This window comes from Bos grunniens, chromosome 3 (genome assembly GCF_055505025.1).
Source record: "Bos grunniens cultivar Pamir isolate PY7600 chromosome 3, Bosgru_T2T1.0, whole genome shotgun sequence".
Taxonomy (NCBI): Eukaryota; Metazoa; Chordata; class Mammalia; order Artiodactyla; family Bovidae; genus Bos; species Bos grunniens.
In genome coordinates, this window is record NC_141167.1 from 25,712,494 (window position 1) to 25,729,614 (window position 17,121).

A 17,121-nucleotide genomic window follows, 5' to 3' on the forward strand; every position below is an offset into this window, starting at 1 on the left:
ACTATGCTAAAGCCCTTGACTGTGTGGATTACAACAAACTGGAAAATTCTTGAACAGATGGGAAAATACTACTTTACCTGCCTCCTGAGAACCTTGTAGGCAGATCAAGAAGAAATAGAACTGGACATTGAACAACAGACTGGTTCAAAATTGGGAAAGGAGTATGTCAAGGCTGTATATTGTCATCTTGCTTATTTAACTTACATGCAGAGTACATCATGCAAAATGCTGGGCTGGATGAATCATAAGCTGGAATCAAGATTGTGGGGAGAAATAGCAAAAACCTCAGATACGCATATGATACCACCCTAACGGCAGAAAGTGAGGAGGAATTAACGAGCCTCTTGATGAGGGTTTAAGAGGAGACTGAAAAAGCTGGCTTAAACCTCAACATTCAAAAAACTAAGATCATGGCATCCAGTCCCATCACTTCTTGGCAAATAGATGGTAAAATTAAAAAAAAAAAAGTGGGAACAGTGACAGATTTTATTTTCTTGGGCTACAAAATCACTGCGGGTGGTGACTGCAGCCATGAAATTAAAAGACACTTATTCCTTGGAAGAAAAGCTATGAAAAACCTAGACAGCATATTAAAAAGCAGAGACATCACTTTGCTGACAAAGGTCCATCTAGTCAAAGCTATGGTCTTTCCAGTAGTCATGTATGGATGTGAAGTGAAATGAAGTGAAGTCGCTCAGTCGTGTCTGACTCTTTGTAATCCCATGGACTATAGCCTATCAGCCTCCTCTGTCCATGGGATTTTCCAGGCAAGAGTACTGCAGTGGGTTGCCATTTCCTTCTCCAGGGATCTTCCCGACCAGGGATCAAACCCAGGTCTCCTGCATTGTAGGCAAACGCTTTACCATCTGAGCCACCAGGGAAACCGTGAGAGAGTGCCGAAGAACTGATGCTTTTGAATTGTGGTACTGGAAAAGACTCTTGAGAGTCCCTTGGGTTGCAAGGATATCAGACCAGTCAATCTTAAAGTAAATCAGTCCTGAATATTTATTGGAAGGACTGATGATGAAGCTGAAGCTCCAGTACTTTGGCCACCTGAAGCAAAGATCCGACTCATCAGAAAAGACCCTGATGCTGGGAAACATTGAGGTTAGGAGCAGATGGCGATAGAGGATGAGATGGTGGATGCCATCACTGGATCAATGGACATGAGTTTGAGCAAACTCTGGGAGATGGTGAAGGATAGAAAAACCTGGTGTGTTGCAGTCCATGTGGTCACGAAGAGTCAGACACAACTTACTGACTGCACAACAACAAGTGTTAGGACAGGTAAGTTCAGTGGAGAGCACCTAAGATCATGGCAGTGCAAGGAATCAGAGCAAACTTCTTAGAAAAGAAGATAACTAAACTGCTTGAGACAAAAATTTAGAACTCATGTATACATAAGGGAAACTCATAATTAAAGCTGATATTTCTTTCACCAACTACTCACTATGTTAAGAAGCTAGTTAAAAGTCTGGGATACAGAGAAAATCCATGGTTCCAGTTTTCAAGAAATTCCCATTTTAAAGCAAGACATATTTGGTGGCAAATATGTGTTTTTCAGTGTTAAGGGATACAATAAAAGTTTAAGCAAAGACTACTGAAGAACAAAGGAGACTTGTGCAGGCCTCACACAAGTGCTAATATTTCACCCATATCTTTAAAAAAGATTATATATTAATGAGATTATCTCTTCAACCATTATCTGCTTTGCAAATATTTTCCCCATTTACATTTTCATTTTATTGTGCTTTTGGAGACAAGGAACTTTTTCATTTTTACACTATTGGACTTTTGCTTCATAGCTTTTCTTTCTGTTTGTGGTTAGGAAGCCCTTCTCATCCTGACATATCTTGCAGTTTTTGTGTTTCCCAAAGTGCTTAACATAGTGCCATATGCATATTGGTTTTAATGTGAACATAAGGTTTTAGGACTAGCTGCTTTATTTTACAGGTATGCTTGGGCTTCCCTGATAGTTCAGTTGGTAAAGAATCCGCCTGTAATGCAGGAGACCCTGGTTCGAATTCCTGGGTCGGGAAGATCCACTGGAGAAGGAATAGGCTACCCACTCCAGTATTCTTGGGCTTGCCTCGTGGCTCAGCTGATAAAAAGTCCGCCTGCAATGCGGGAGACCTTGGTTTGATCCCTGGGTTGGGAGGATCCCCTAGAGAAGGGAAAGGCTACCCACTCTAGTATTCTGGCCTGGAGAATTCCATGGATTGTACAGCCCATGGGGTCACAAAGAGTTGGACACGACTGAGCAACTTTCACTTAAAAAAGATATCAATGCTGTGGAGAGTGTGTAATGGAAGATTGTTGGGGAGGGAGCTGTACTCTAGGGAGAGAAAAACCACAAGCAAGAAATTGGATATCTTAAAAAAATCAATAAAAAATTACAAAAAATAAACTAAATCATCAGCTCAATGTATGGAAGTGGAATATGGACTGGCTACAAGGCAAGGAAGTTTTCAGGAAACTAGATTATAGCACTCAAACTGGCATACTTAGGAATTTGGACTTTACTCTGATGGCAATAGGGAAATCACTAACGATTTTCAAGGACACGACTGTTCAGAGAACAACTCTGATGGATGGATGGATGTGTGTGTCTACACGTGTGCATGCATACGTGTCTTTTTGTGGTGATTTGGTACCATATGGCAGATTTGATCAGAAGACATGAGAAGGGATACTTATTTCAATGTTCCAAGTGCAAGGACTTGAGAGTTTATACCTTAATAGCAGTGAGAATTTAATAAAGGGGACAAACTTAAAACATACTTTAATAGAACTGATAAGAATTGTTCATCATTTAGATTTGAAACTTTAAAAAAGTGGAAGAGGCATGTAAAACCAAATTCCTAGTTTGGGTAACTGAGTGGTAGGGAAGGTCAGGTCCAGAAGGTCAGGGAAGGAAGAATATTGAGGCCTGTTCTCAGAATACATCTGAGGAAGCGGTAGGACATCCAAGGAAAAACATCTAATAGGCAACTTGAAAAAAAATCTTTTTAGGAGCTCAAGAAAGAGGTCCAGAAAAGATTTAGATCTGGAAATAATCAGCAGATAAATAATAGCTGAGGTTATAGAAATGAATAAGATCATTCAGGTAAAAAATAAAAAAAAAGAACAACAATAGGGATAAAAGTTTATAGAATATATTTCAACTGGTGAAGAAAAAGAGATGAAGTGAAAACTATCAAAGATTAGGAAGACAATTAAGAGAAAGAATCCGAGACGTAAGATCTGAGGAAATCTCAATGAAGACAAGAAATGTAAACAGATTCAGAAGGATGAGAATTAAGTAAAAGGCAGTTATGGTATGACAAAAAAAAAAAAAAAAGGATAAAGGATCCTGAATTTATAAACAAAAGAATAGGTGTTGAATATTTTGCCATTTTCTATATGACTCTAGGCAAGCATCATTACATCACTAGGGCAGAGGGTGACTTATATTGACACAAAGGTGGCTGTGAAAATGAAAAGATATGGTGTAGTATGGCATTTTATAAAATCTACTTTTTTCTGTCCCAAACTGTTTTTTTATTTAAATATAGTTTATGTACAGTATTATAAAAGTTACAGGTGTACAATATAGTGGTTCACAATTATTAAAGGTTATATTCTATTTCGGAGAAGGCAATGGCACCCCACTCCAGTACTCCTGCCTGAAAATCCCATTTATGGAGGAGCCTGGAGGGCTGCAGTCCCTGGGGTTGCTGAGGGTCGGACACGCCTGAGCGACTTCACTTTCACTTTTCACTTTCATGCATTGGAGGAGGAAATGGCAACCCACTCCAGTGTTCTTGCCTGGGGAATCCCAGAGACGGGGGAGCCTGGTGGGCTGCAGTCTATGGGGTCACACAGAGTCGGACACGACTGAAGTGACTTAGCAGCAGCATATTCTATTTATATTTGTAAAATATTGCCTATATTCCCAGTGTTGTATAATGTATCTTTGTAGCTTATTTTATACATAGTATTAGGTTGGTGCAAAAGTAATTTAATTTCTGAAAAGAAAACTGCCTTTCTGAATATGAGTTCCCGATCACTGGACATATTCAAGTAAAATCTCTGTGGTAATTTGTTGAAGAACTTCATCAGGAATTAAAGTATTTATGGAGAGTTTTAGTAGAATGTATTGTTGTTGCTGCTGCTGCTAAGCCGTTTCAGTCGTGTCTGACTCTGTGCAACCCCATAGACGGCAGCCCACCAGGCTCCCCCGTCCCTGGGATTCTCCAGGCAAAAACACTGGAGTGGGTTGCCATTTCCTGCTCCAATGCATGAAAGTGAAAAAATAAAGTGAAGTCGCTCAGTCGTGTCTGACTCCTAGCGACCACATGGACTGCAGCCCATTAGGCCCCTCTGTCCACGGGATTGTACTGGAGTAGGTTGCCATTGCCTTCTCCGAGAATGTATTAGGTTGGTGCAAAAGTAATTTTGGTTTAGCACTGCTGAACTTTGCCATTTGATACTGGAATGAATATGTTCTTAAATAAGTGTGATTATGTTATACATCATTTTAATGTGCATTTCTTGCTTTATCTGTCTTGCTAATGAATCATTACTTTTTGTTTATTTTATATGCATTTTAGACTATGGAAATGATGTTAGACAAAAAGCAAATTTGAGTGATTTTCTTATTTGAGTTCAAATTGGGTCATAAAGCACCAGAGATAACTCACAACATCAACAACGCATTTGGCCCAGAAATTGCTAATGAATGTACAGTGCAGTGGTGGTTCAAACAGTTTTGTAAAGGAGACAAAAGCCTTGAAGACAAAGAATGTAGTGGCTGGCCATCGGAAGTTGACAACGACCAACTGAGAGGATCATCGAAGCTGATCCTCTTCACAACTAAATGAGAAGCTGCTAAAGAACTCAACATAGACCATTCTAAGGTCATTTGTCATTTGAAGCAAATTGGAAAGGTGAAAAAGGTCAATAAGTGGGTGTCCCATAAGCTGACTGCAAATGAAAAAAATTGTCATTTTGAAGTGTTGTCTCTCTTACTCTATGCAACAATGAACGATTTTTCAATCAGATTGTGACCTGTGACGAAAAGTGTATTTTATATAACAACTGGTGACAGTCAGCTCATTAACTGGACTGAGAAGCTCCAAAGCACTTCCCAAAGCCAAACTTGCACCAAAGAAAGGTCATGGTCTCTGTCTGCTGCCCTTCTGATCCACTACAATCTTCGTAATCCCAGAGAAACCATTACATCTGAGAAGTATGCTCAGCAAATCCATGAGATTCACCGAAAACTGCAATGCCTGCATACAGCATTGGTCAACAGAAGGGACCCAATTCTTCTCCACAACAACACCTGACCGTATGTTGCATAATCAACACTTCAAAAGCTGAACGAATTAGGCTAAGCAGTATTGGCTCGTCCACCATATTCACCTGATCTCTCACCAACTGACTACCACTTCTTCAAGCATCTCAACAACTTTTTGCAGGGAAAATATTTCCACAGCCAGCAGGAGGCAGAAAATGCTTTCTAAGAGTTCGTCAAATACTGAAGCATGGATTTTTATGTGACAGGAATAAACTTATTTCTCACTGGCAAAAGTGTGTTGATTGTAATGGTTCTTATTTTGATTAATAAAGATGTGTTTGAGCCTAGTTATAATGACTTAAAATTCATGGTCCAAAACTAGAATTACATTTGCACCAACCTAGTTTCACCTCTTAGTCAGCTACCTGTATTCTGGCTCTCACTTCCCTCTTCCCGAAGGGAAAGGAGACTGCATAGTCTATGGGGTCGCAAAGAGTCAGAAACGGGTGAGCAACTTTCATTGCCCTCTCCCCACTGGTAACCACTAGTTTGTTCTCTTTATCTGTAAGTCTGCTTCTTTTTTGTTATATTCACTAGTTTGTTGTGTTTTTCAGAATACAGACATAAGTGATATCACATAGTATTAGTCTTTCTCTGTCTTATTTCATTTAACACAATAACTTCCAAGGCCATCCATGCTGCTGGAAATGGCAAAATTTCATTCCTTACTATGGCTGAGAGGTATTCCATTGTGTATGTGAGCACACACACGTGTGCATATGTAAAATACTATACATATTAATACATATACACACAAATATATAATGCCAGGACCCCTGGCCTGGGGACCCCAACACGGGGCTCAGACCTCTCAGTCCTATGAGAGCCTCTGCAATATAATTATTCTCCAGTTTGTGACTTGGGGCTATGAGACTTGATTATGTCATGAATCTGCCCCTCCTACCCATCTCATTTTAGTTCCTTTATGTCTTTAGTTGGAGGAGATCTTTTCTGATAGGTTCTACTTTTTTTCATTGATGGTTGTTCTGCATACAGTTGTGATTTTGGTGTGCTTGTGAGAGAGGTAAGCTCAGGATCCACCATCTTAAATGATCTCCCAAAGACTATTATCTGACTCTAACAGTTAAATTCAATTTTAGTCACATAACAGAAAGAAGCCATGCTGTAGTGAATTAATAAAACAAACAATGAAGAAATAGAGTCATTTAGTACAGATTACGAAGCTTGGCTGTGAATAAAAGAACAGATGAGTTAAAGCTTTAGGGGGAAGCTAAATTTGAAGGAATAGAATATATATATGTAATGCTGCTGCCGCTGCCGCTGCTAAGTGGCTTCAGTCGTGTCCGACTCTGTGTGACCCCATAGATGGCAGCCCACCAGGCTCCTCCATCCCTGGGATTCTCCAAGCAAGAACACTGGAGTGGGTATATATGTAATATATATATTTATAATACAATAATATAAATAAAACATAATATATATTTTTATATAATGCATATGTATTTATATATTATATACATATTTAGGATGAGAGTATATATATTATATATATAATATATATAAATATTTAGAATGAAGAGAAGGAACCAATAGATAGGGGATTAAAAATGCAAGAGTGAGTCCTTACCCTTCCCATGTTGTACGGAGAGGCTAGTTGGAGTAGGATCAAGATAATAGGCAGAACATAGACTCTTAACAACAAACATTTCAGCTGACAAATTAGGGTAAAAAAATCTGATGCTGATATAAAAATACCCTAATTTGAACAGTCAAAAGGATCATAAACATCTTGATGTATCAGATCAACTGGGACAGTTTCAAAGAACAGCAGGTCCCTCAATGACTGGAATAAACAGATTTTGTCTTATTTGAGCCCCCTCCCTCACCTCCCACCTGGCCGCCCAGTCCTACTGTGACGCCCAGCCACCTCTGGAGCCCGAGGCAGCTACCATACGCTAAGTTTTTAAGTAATTGTCTTGCCCTGGGAGTGAGGAAAATAAGAAAGAGACTTTGTTTTAATAAAAACCAGTGTGTCTGGTTGAAACTTTTTCATTTAGGCATTTCAGTTGTATGCAGAGATCAAAACGTGACTAAAGAGCCAGTTTAAGATGGCGGAGTAGAAGGACATGTGCACATCTCCTCCTGCAAGAGCATCAAAACTGCAACTAGCTGTTGAACAACCACTGGCAGAAGGACACTGGAACCCACCAAAAAAGATACCACATGTCCAAAGGCAAGGAAGAAGCCACAGTGAGATGGTAAGAGGGGCATAATCACGATAAAATCTAACCCCATACCCGCCGGGTGGCTGATCCATAGACTAGAGAAGAGTAATACCAAAGAAGCTCTTGCACTATTGTGAAGGTTCTGAACTTTCACAGAACCTTCCCAGGCTTCCCAGCTTGGGGATCCAACAAAGGAACTGGGAACCCCCAAGGAATTCGGCCTTGAAGGCCAACAGGATTTGATTATAGGCCTTCCAGAGGACTGAGGGAAACAGAGACTCCAGTCCTGGAGGGGAGGCATAAACAAAATTGTGCACATACCAAGACCCAGAGGAAAGGAGTTGTGACCCCACAGGAGGCTGAACCAAAACTACCTGCTAGTGTTGGAGGGCCTCCTGTGGAGCTGTGGGTTGGCAGGGGCTCAACACATAGGGACAGGTACTGGAAGGTCCCCTTGACATAAACTTTCTTGGAGTTTGCCATTAACCTTACCATAGAGCCCATAACACCAGGGCTGGGTCAACTTAGATGGATTTTTTTTTTTAACTTTACAATATTGTACTGGTTTTGCTGTATATCAACATGAATCCTCCACAGGTATACACGTGTTCCCCATTCTGAACCCTCTTCCCTCCTCCCTCCCCATCCCATCCCTCTGGGTTGTCCCATTGCACCAGGCCCAAGCATCCAGTATCGTGCATCAAACCTGGACTGGCGACTCGTTTCATATATGATATTATACATGTTTCAATGCCATTCTCCCAAATCATCCTACCCTCTCCCTCTCCCACAGAGTCCAAAAGACTGTTCTATACATCAGTGTCTCTTTTGCTGTCTCATATACAGGGTTATTGTTACCATCTTTCTAAATTCCATATACATGTGTTAGTATACTGTATTGGTGTTTTTCTTTCTGGCTTACTTCACTCTATAATATGCTCCATTTTCACCCACCTCATTAGAACTGATTCAAATGCATTCTTTTTAATGGCTGAGTAATACTCCATTGTGTATATGTACCACAGCTTTCTTATCCATTCATCTGCTGATGGACATCTAGGTTGCTTCCATGTCCTGGCTATTATAAACAGTGCTGCGATGAACATTGGGGTACACGTGTCTCTTTCAGTTCTGGTTTCCTCAGTGTATATGCCCAGCAGTGGGATTGCTGCGTCATAAGGCAGTTCTATTTCCAGTTTTTTAAGGAATCTCCACACTGTTCTCCATGGTGGTTGTGGTTCCTGGTGGAGCAACCTAGAGCCTGTACAGGGCTGGGTCAAACAACTACCAGGAAGGGAGTGCAACCCCCACCCATCAGCAGATAGTTGGATTAAAGCTTTACTAAGCAAGGCCCTGTCTACCAGAGCAAGTCCCTCTAATCAAAAAGCTCACACAAGCTACTTAGACTCATCCATCAGAAGGCAGACAGAAGAAGCACAGTCTCACAGTGGCTAAAACAAAAAACATATCACAGAAAGTTAATTACGATGACAAAGTAGAAAGTTAAGTCCCAGATGAAGGGACAAAATAAAATTCCAGAAAAACAACTAAATGAAGTGGAGACAGAACTCAGAATAAGAATTCAGAATAATGATAGGGGAGATGATCCGGGATCTCGGGAAAAGAAGGAGGCAAAGATTGAGAAGATTCAAGAAATGTTTAACAAAGACCTACAAGAACTAAAGAACAAACAGATGAATAATAGGCTAGAAGGAATCAAGAGCAGAATAACTGAGGCAGAACAGATAAATGGCCTGGAGGACAGAATGGTGGAAATAATCGCCACAGAAAAGAATATAGAAAAAAGAATGGGGAAAAAAAAATGAAGACAGCCTAAGAGACCTCTGGGACAGCATTAAATGCATCAATTATTGCATTATAGGGCTCCCAGGAGGAGAAGAGAGAGAGAAAGGACATGAGAAAATACTTGAAGAGATAATAGCTGAAAACTTCCCAAACATGGGAAAGGAAATAGTTAACCAAGTTCAGGAAGCAGAGAGTCCCAGGAAGGATAAACCCAAGGAGAAACAGACTTAGACGCATAGTAGTCAATCTGATAAGAATTAAAGACAGTGATAAAATATTAAAAGCAACAAGGGAAAAATGACAAATAACATAAGAGGGAACTCCCATCAGGCTATCAGCTGATTTCTCAATAGAAACTCTACAAGCCAGAAAGGAATGGCAAGATATATTTAAAATGATGAAAGGGAAGAACCTACAATCAAGAATATTCTACCCAGCAAGATTCTCCTTCAGATTTGATGGAGAAATCAAAAGCTTTCCAGACAAGCAGAAGTTAAGAGAATTCAGCACCACCAAACCAGCTTTACAACAAATGCTAAATGAACTTCTTTAGCCAGGAAACACAAGAGAAGGAAAAGACCTACAGCAAATAAACCCAAAACAATTAAGAAAATGGTAATAGGACCATTCATATCAATAATTACTTTAAATGTAAATGGATTAAATGACTGGGTGAAAGAAAACATGTGGATGTATGCACTTCCACTTACCACATCACTCTGCTTGATCTGCCCAAACTGTATGTAATTATTCTATACTGTTAAGCTAATTTTGTTCCAATTATTGCTTGCAATTGTAATTGACTTTTATTTTTTGTCTGGCTATAGATTGTGAAAACTGATAAACATGTTTTACTACTGTGATTCTGTAACTATTACTCATGTAATACCATTGTATCATGATTGGTCAACAGAAAAATAATAGAACTCTATATCACCTAAACTAGAATAAACTAGGATCTAATAGACAAACCTGTAATCACTTTTTAAAATCCAGATGCATATCAGAATTATCTTGAAATTTTTTGAAAAATACAAATGCTTAGGTATTGCTTTTTCTCCAGAGCTCCGTATTTATGTTTCTAATGAGCAGTCATGTTTAAAAATAACTGGACTATATGATGATCTTTTACTTTTATCTAGTTTGTTTCACTTTTTCTATTTCATATTCAGTGTTTCCTCTCATTTAGTTTATGTTCTCCAATTTCTCCATCTTTTTTTTGATGTTCTTCTTCAAGGCTTTATCAAATGTATTATAAAAGCTTTTGTACACACACACACACACATATATAAATATGTAAATATATATATATATATTTTAGAAAGCTTATGAATTTTTGCCTAACTAAAAAAATTATGACATTTTGGTTGTACTTGTTTGGCTTAGTATGAATAGAATGCTATATTTCTTATTAAAAAATAGATATGCAACAAGAAACAAAGGTTTACTGTATAGCATAGGGAACTATAGTCAATATCTTATAGTAACTTATGATGGAAAAAATTTTCAAAAATAATATATGTGTATTTATATTAACTGAATCACCTTGATGAGCACCTGAAACACTGTAAGTCAACTATACTTCAATAAAATATATACATTAAAAAAAAAAACTGAAACACAAATTTTGGGCAATTATGTGCATTCAATTTCATTTAGTTAGCAACAAGCTCCTTTATGCAAAGACTGTTTTTGTTTATAGCCATATTCCTAACACTTATGCCAGTGTCAGGGGTAAAGATGTAATCAGAATTCACTGAATAACTACTGAATAAATCTTTTCTGCCAATTAAGCCAAAATCTAGGTATTCTTACCCTCTCCCTCTTTCTTCTCCCACAGATCCTGTCTGTCACCAGTCCTACTGATTTTCCTTCCAAAATATATCCTGAATCTATTTCCTTCTCTTTTTTGACTAGTGATGTTCTAGTTTAGGATCTCATTATCTTCTGCCTATACTAGTACAACAGATTCATATCTGATTTCTCTGTCTCTAGTCTTGCTTCCCTTACATCTAGCCTCTGCACAGCAGTCAAAATGTTTTTCTCTAAAATGTCCATTTGGGAGAAAAAAAAAAAAAAATCACCCTCCACTTAAAAGTCTTCTGGCTCCCCAGAGTTCCAGTTTCCAACTTGAGATATAAAAACCTATTCACCTTTGTCTCATCTCTTATCTTTCTTTGTCTCCCACTTTATTTTGCATGAATACCAAACTGCACTTAGGTCTCCCCATTCACTATATCAAATCATGCGATTTCCTCCAAATGGAATACTAATCCATGTTTCTTCATTTGGCTGTGACTCATTCTTTTCATTTTCATTTGATATGGATATAAATTGCTCTAGTTCCCCCTCTTCTTCTTTTTTTTAAAAAATATTCATTCACAAAGTATTTATTCTGTGGCTGGTATATACCAGGAGCTTTACTAGGTGTTGGCAATGGCACCCCACTCCAATACTCTTGCCTGGAGAATCCCATGGACAGAGAAGCCTGGTAGGCTGCAGTCCATGGGGTCACTAAGAGTTGGGCACGACTGAGTGACTTCACTTTCACTTTTCACTTTCATGCATTGGAGAAGGAAATGGCAACCCAGTCCAGTATTCTTGCCTGGAGAATCCCAGGGACAGAGGAGCCTGGTGGGCTGCCGTCTATGGGGTCGCACAGAGTCGGACATGACTGAAGCGACTTAGCAGCAGCAGCAGAGCTACAGAGGTAGATAAGGCAGACAAGGCTTTTGCCTACAAACATTCTTGAAAGTTATAGCACCCCTTTCCCCATAAGTGTGTTTCTCTAGTATCTTATGCTTATCTCACCTTTCTCATTAATTACATAATATGAAAATTTCAGTTTATATTCATTTGATCAGCACAGTAAGTATTCAATAGATGTCTGCTTAACTGAAATTACGAATCAATCGTTTTCACATTAACTATATTTTAAACTTGGGATTTTATTTTTGTTGTTGCTATTCTTGGAGTATTCCTCCTACTCTTACACTATCAACTGAGGATTGGACAACTCTCAAAAAACCTGGGTCCAGCCAGGGGTCCCTGTAATGTCCCAACCAAGCAGCTGGGATGAGGAAAGAAAGGTACCTAGCTAAGGTACCTAGAAATATGGAAAGGTCGTTGAAAGGGAGGGGCTCCCCAGGTGGCACTAGTGGTAAAGACCCCATTTGCCAATGTGGAAGACATAGGAGATGTGGGTTCGATCTCTGGGTAGGGAAGATCCCCTGGAGGAGGACATGACAACTCACTCCAGTATTCTTGCTGGGAGAATCCCATGGACAGGGGAGCCTTGTGGGCTACAGTCCATAGGGTCGCAAAAGAGTCACACTACTGATGCAGCTTAGCATGCACATAAGCATTGAAAGGGAGCTCAGGAACAAGGGGAAGATGGGAAGAAATGAGAAAATATTAATTATAAGGAAAATATATTTGCAGGGTTAGAAGGACGATGTAAGAAAGAAAATTCCGCCAGTTAAAGAACACATAAGTACAATGCATAAAATTCAAAACCTGAATTTAACTACTGGTCTCAAATATCTTCTTCCTAACGCAAGGCTGAAGACAGTCAATAGCAAAGTGGTAATTATCTTGAAACACACAAAGTCATGTAAAAGAAGGGTTAAAACAAGAGGAAAGAAGTAGAACCACTGGGTTCTACACAGTTCTACACAGTCATAGCTTCTGATTTAATACAGGGTAGATAACAACAGCAAAGAAGGCAATGGCATCCCGCTCCAGTACTCTTGCCTGGAAAATCCCATGGATGGAGGAGCCTGGTAGGCTGCAGTCCATGGGGTCACTAAGAGTCAGACATGACTGAGCAAGTTTACTTTCACTTTTCACTTTCATGCATTGGAGAAGGAAATGGCAACACACTCCAGTGTTCTTGCCTGGAGGATCCCAGGGATGGGGGAGCCTAGTGGGCTGACATTTATGGGGTCGCACAGAGTCGGACATGACTGAAGTGACTTAGCAGCAGCAGCAGCAGCAGATACTAACAGAGATGCTCAACAATGGAACCAGTTGCCTCATGAGGACAGAACCCTGCCATTAGAGATAAAATGCAGATATTATTTTGTGTGAGCTCTTCCAGCACAAAGACTGGGATCCTAATGTTTGGCATGTAGAAGACATTGAAAAAATGTTTAAATAAATGAGGAATAAATGGATGGGCAAGTATAAGTCAAATAAAAAATTGCTCCAGTTTCATAATTCTATGACAACATAAAAACCAAGTCACAGCTCCTTTCCCATTTCTCACCACTGGATGAAGTGGTATATTTACTTAGCCAGGGAAGGAAAAAATAATGGACTCATCCCAGAAAATCAGAGTTAAAGATATCCCCAAGGCTGTGGCTCTCTTAGTTTTACAAAGCTCCCTAACCCCACTCTACTTTCTTCCTTAATTAATCTTAAGTGTATGCCACCCTCTAATACGCTTTTCCTCAATTTATGGCATTGAATTCCTTCCACTGAAAGTGAAAAGTGAAAGTGGAAGTCCCGCATTCACGTCTGACTCTTTGTGACCCAATAGACTATACAGTCTATGGAATTCTCCAGGCCAGAATACTAGAGTGGGCTGTTGTTCCCTTCACCAGGGGATCTTCCCAATCCAGGGATCGAACCCAGGTCTCCTGCACAGTGGGCAGATTCTTTACCAGCTGAGCCACACACTCCACTGAACGGAATGCCCAAATAACACATATAATGGTGAGGGTGAGAAAAGGAAATGAAATGAAACAGGTAACTGTCACCTCTTAGATCATAAAATCATTAAGAATCCTGGATGGAGCTAGTTGGCTTCCTAATATTAGCAGATTTATTCATTAAAGGGTTGAAGCCATAACTTACTTTAGCCATTAAAAGTATACTCAAGCAATAAAAGGAAATATTTCAATAAATTGTTTTTGGCAGTTTCTGCCAAGCAGTGAAACTCAATATTATTTTTCCCTTCATGAGGAATTAGCGAGATAGTGTTGGAAAAAATGGTGTGGGCTCTTTAAAGGAAATTAACATTTTTAGAAACCTAAAGAAATAGTATGGTAGTATTTACAGTGGGGGGAAAATCTTCCTTCCTTATGGATTTCCAAAAATTGAGTAGCAAATTGTCATTTTCACAGGATGATCATAGATTACAACTTCAGTTATTCAGTCCCTTTTTCTCTTTTACATATTTAAATGATGCAATTACGTATTCAGAGAATAGTGGGAGAGGTTTTGTGGCAGCTTCCATAATAAATGTCCAAAATATTTAAGCTTAAATAAAAATTTGCAACCATATTTTGTATAGAATGTAAATGGAAAAGGTTTTACTGGACTAATTTAAACTTTTGAAGGACTTCCCTGGTGGTCCAGTGGCTAAGACTCCATGCTTCCAACTCAAGGAGCCTGGGGTATGATTCCTGGTCTGGGAATTAGACACCACATGCCAAAACTAAGAGCTCCCATGGGGTAACTAAAGATCGAACCTGCCCCCACTGCACTGGAAGCACAGAGTCTTAACCACTGGACGACCAGTAAGTCCCCCAAAATACTTCTAAAACTGATAAATTGCAATGTCCAGGCTGTCTTTCTCATTCCCTTATACCCGAGTCATGGCTGGACACAGCGCTATTGTACCCAAGGAAAAGATTCTGCCTTTTAAATAGTTCAGACCTGCAAAGACACATACAGGCATACCACATATATAAACATGTTCAATCTCCTTGCTCCTCTTTGTTTCTACAGCACCCTGTAATGCACTGCTGCCACTGCATTTATTACATTTGCCATTATTATTGGTTTACTAATGTATCACCTTTGACTCTGAGCACCTTGGTATAGGTACATTGTTATTCATCTTTGTTCCCTAGTATTGAGGACAATGTTTGGCACACACAATGTGATCCAGCTCAATGAGTTAAAGGACCTTCAGAATGAATTCTAATAAATGTAGTCTACTATACAGTCAGCAACTAAAAAATTCCTTTGTTAGCCTGACAATTCTAAGTAAAAATCATTTCAGCTGATCCACCCCAATTCTGTCTGTTTGAAACATGAAACTTATAGAACAAGAAGAAGCACATTAGCAATAATTTTGCTCGGAAAGTTTCCGCCTTTAAGAATTTACTGAAATGTTATTCATGCTACATTAACTCTACCTATTGTTTGCTGTGGCAGATAAAAGAGAATAGGAAGTGGGCAGGTGAGTGGAGGACAGACGTTATGTTTGATGAAAAGCTAGCAAACATGCTTACCTCTTCAGACTGCTCCCGGGTCTGTGCAGGTGAAGATCTTCTTCCCACTGTAAGTCGATGGCAGGGATAAGAGAGCCCTGATTCAGCAAGACACATCTGCAAAATGTAGAATCCACCATTTGTAAACAAAATGAGGTCATATTTTACAAAAAAATTATATTTAGACATTTTCTATTATTTCTGAAGCAAAATTAAAGTTCACTCTAGTAGTCTAGGCATTACATTCAAAGGAAGGCTTTACAAATCTGAAATTTTTCCACATATAAATGTCACATTGGTCAAGGCTAGTTTTTATCATACAATAGGCTGGCGCTTCAGGAAACTGCAGCAAGCCGAAAATAAAGCTAATCATATACACCTCCCCACCCTACCATGTCTGCTATTTTTCTGAGCAGGAGAATAACACCTCCATTTCTCAATTCCCAAGGCAATACTCTATAATCTTGTTTCAAAGTGTATCTAGAAGACTGTTTGCTGAAGGCATTAAAAAACATTTCTATACAATGTAACAATGTCATTTATGATCAAATCAATATTAATCCACAAGTTCAGATCATTATAGCTGATGAGTCTATAATACTTAAAAAGTACCTAGCACAGTACCTGGCACAGACATTTAGTTTTATTGCCATTATGATCTAAAACACTAACCAAGTTTAGCCAAACCAATGAAATTAACATATATTAATTTCTATTGAATTTTATAGTGGGTCAGATATTAAATAACTATTTTGAGATTTAAATTAAATTTAGGGAAATGAGAACATGTTCAGTTCATGTTCGAGTTCAGTTCCATTGCTCAGTTGTGTCCGACTCTTTGAGACCTCATGAACTGCAGCACATCAAACCTCCCTGTCCATCACCAACTCCCGGAGTTTACTTAAACTCAAGTCCTTTGAGTTGGTGATGCCATCCAACCATCTCATTCTCTATCATTCCCTTCTCCGCCCACCTTCAATCTCTCCCAGTATCAAGGTCTTTTCCAGTGAGTCAGTTCTTAGCATAAGGTGGCCAAAGTATTGGAGTTTCAGCTTTGGCATCAATCCTTTCAATGAATATTCAGGATTGATTTCCTTTAGGATGGACTGGTTGGATCTTCTTGCTGTCCAAAGGACTCTCAAGAGTTTTCTCCAACATCACAGTTCAAAAGCATCAATTCTTCAGCACTCAGCTTTCTTTATAGTCCAACTCTCACACCTATACATGACTACTAGAAAAACCATAGCTTTGACTAGACGGACCTTTGTTGACAAAGTAATATCTCTGCTTTCTAATAAGCTGTCTAGGTTGGTCATAACTTTTCTTCCAAGGAGTAAGTCTTTTAATTTCATGGCTGCAGTCACCATCTGCAGTGATCTTGGAGTCCCCAAAAATAGTCTGTCACTGTTTCCACTGTTTCCCCTCTATCTGCCATGAAGTAATGGGACCAGATGCCATGATCTTAGCTTTCTGAATGCTGAGTTTTAAGCCAACTTTTTCACTCTCCTCTTTCACTTTCATCAAGAGGCTCTTAAGTTCTTCTTCATTTTCTGCCATAAGGTGGTGT

At 39.2% G+C, this 17,121-nt stretch overlaps 1 protein-coding gene across 3 annotated transcripts in view; it reads right to left on the reverse strand.

The window, feature by feature from the left end:
* The window catches only part of FAF1 (Fas associated factor 1), a 497,001-nt gene that overhangs the window by 155,905 nt on the left and 323,975 nt on the right, over positions 1 to 17,121 (reverse strand). For all 3 annotated transcript variants that reach the window (XM_086387547.1, XM_086387559.1, XM_086387570.1), the window contains exon 9: positions 15,576 to 15,671. In XM_086387547.1, coding sequence (XP_086243673.1) covers positions 15,576 to 15,671 — 96 coding nt within the window. The remainder of the gene's footprint in view (positions 1 to 15,575; positions 15,672 to 17,121) is intronic.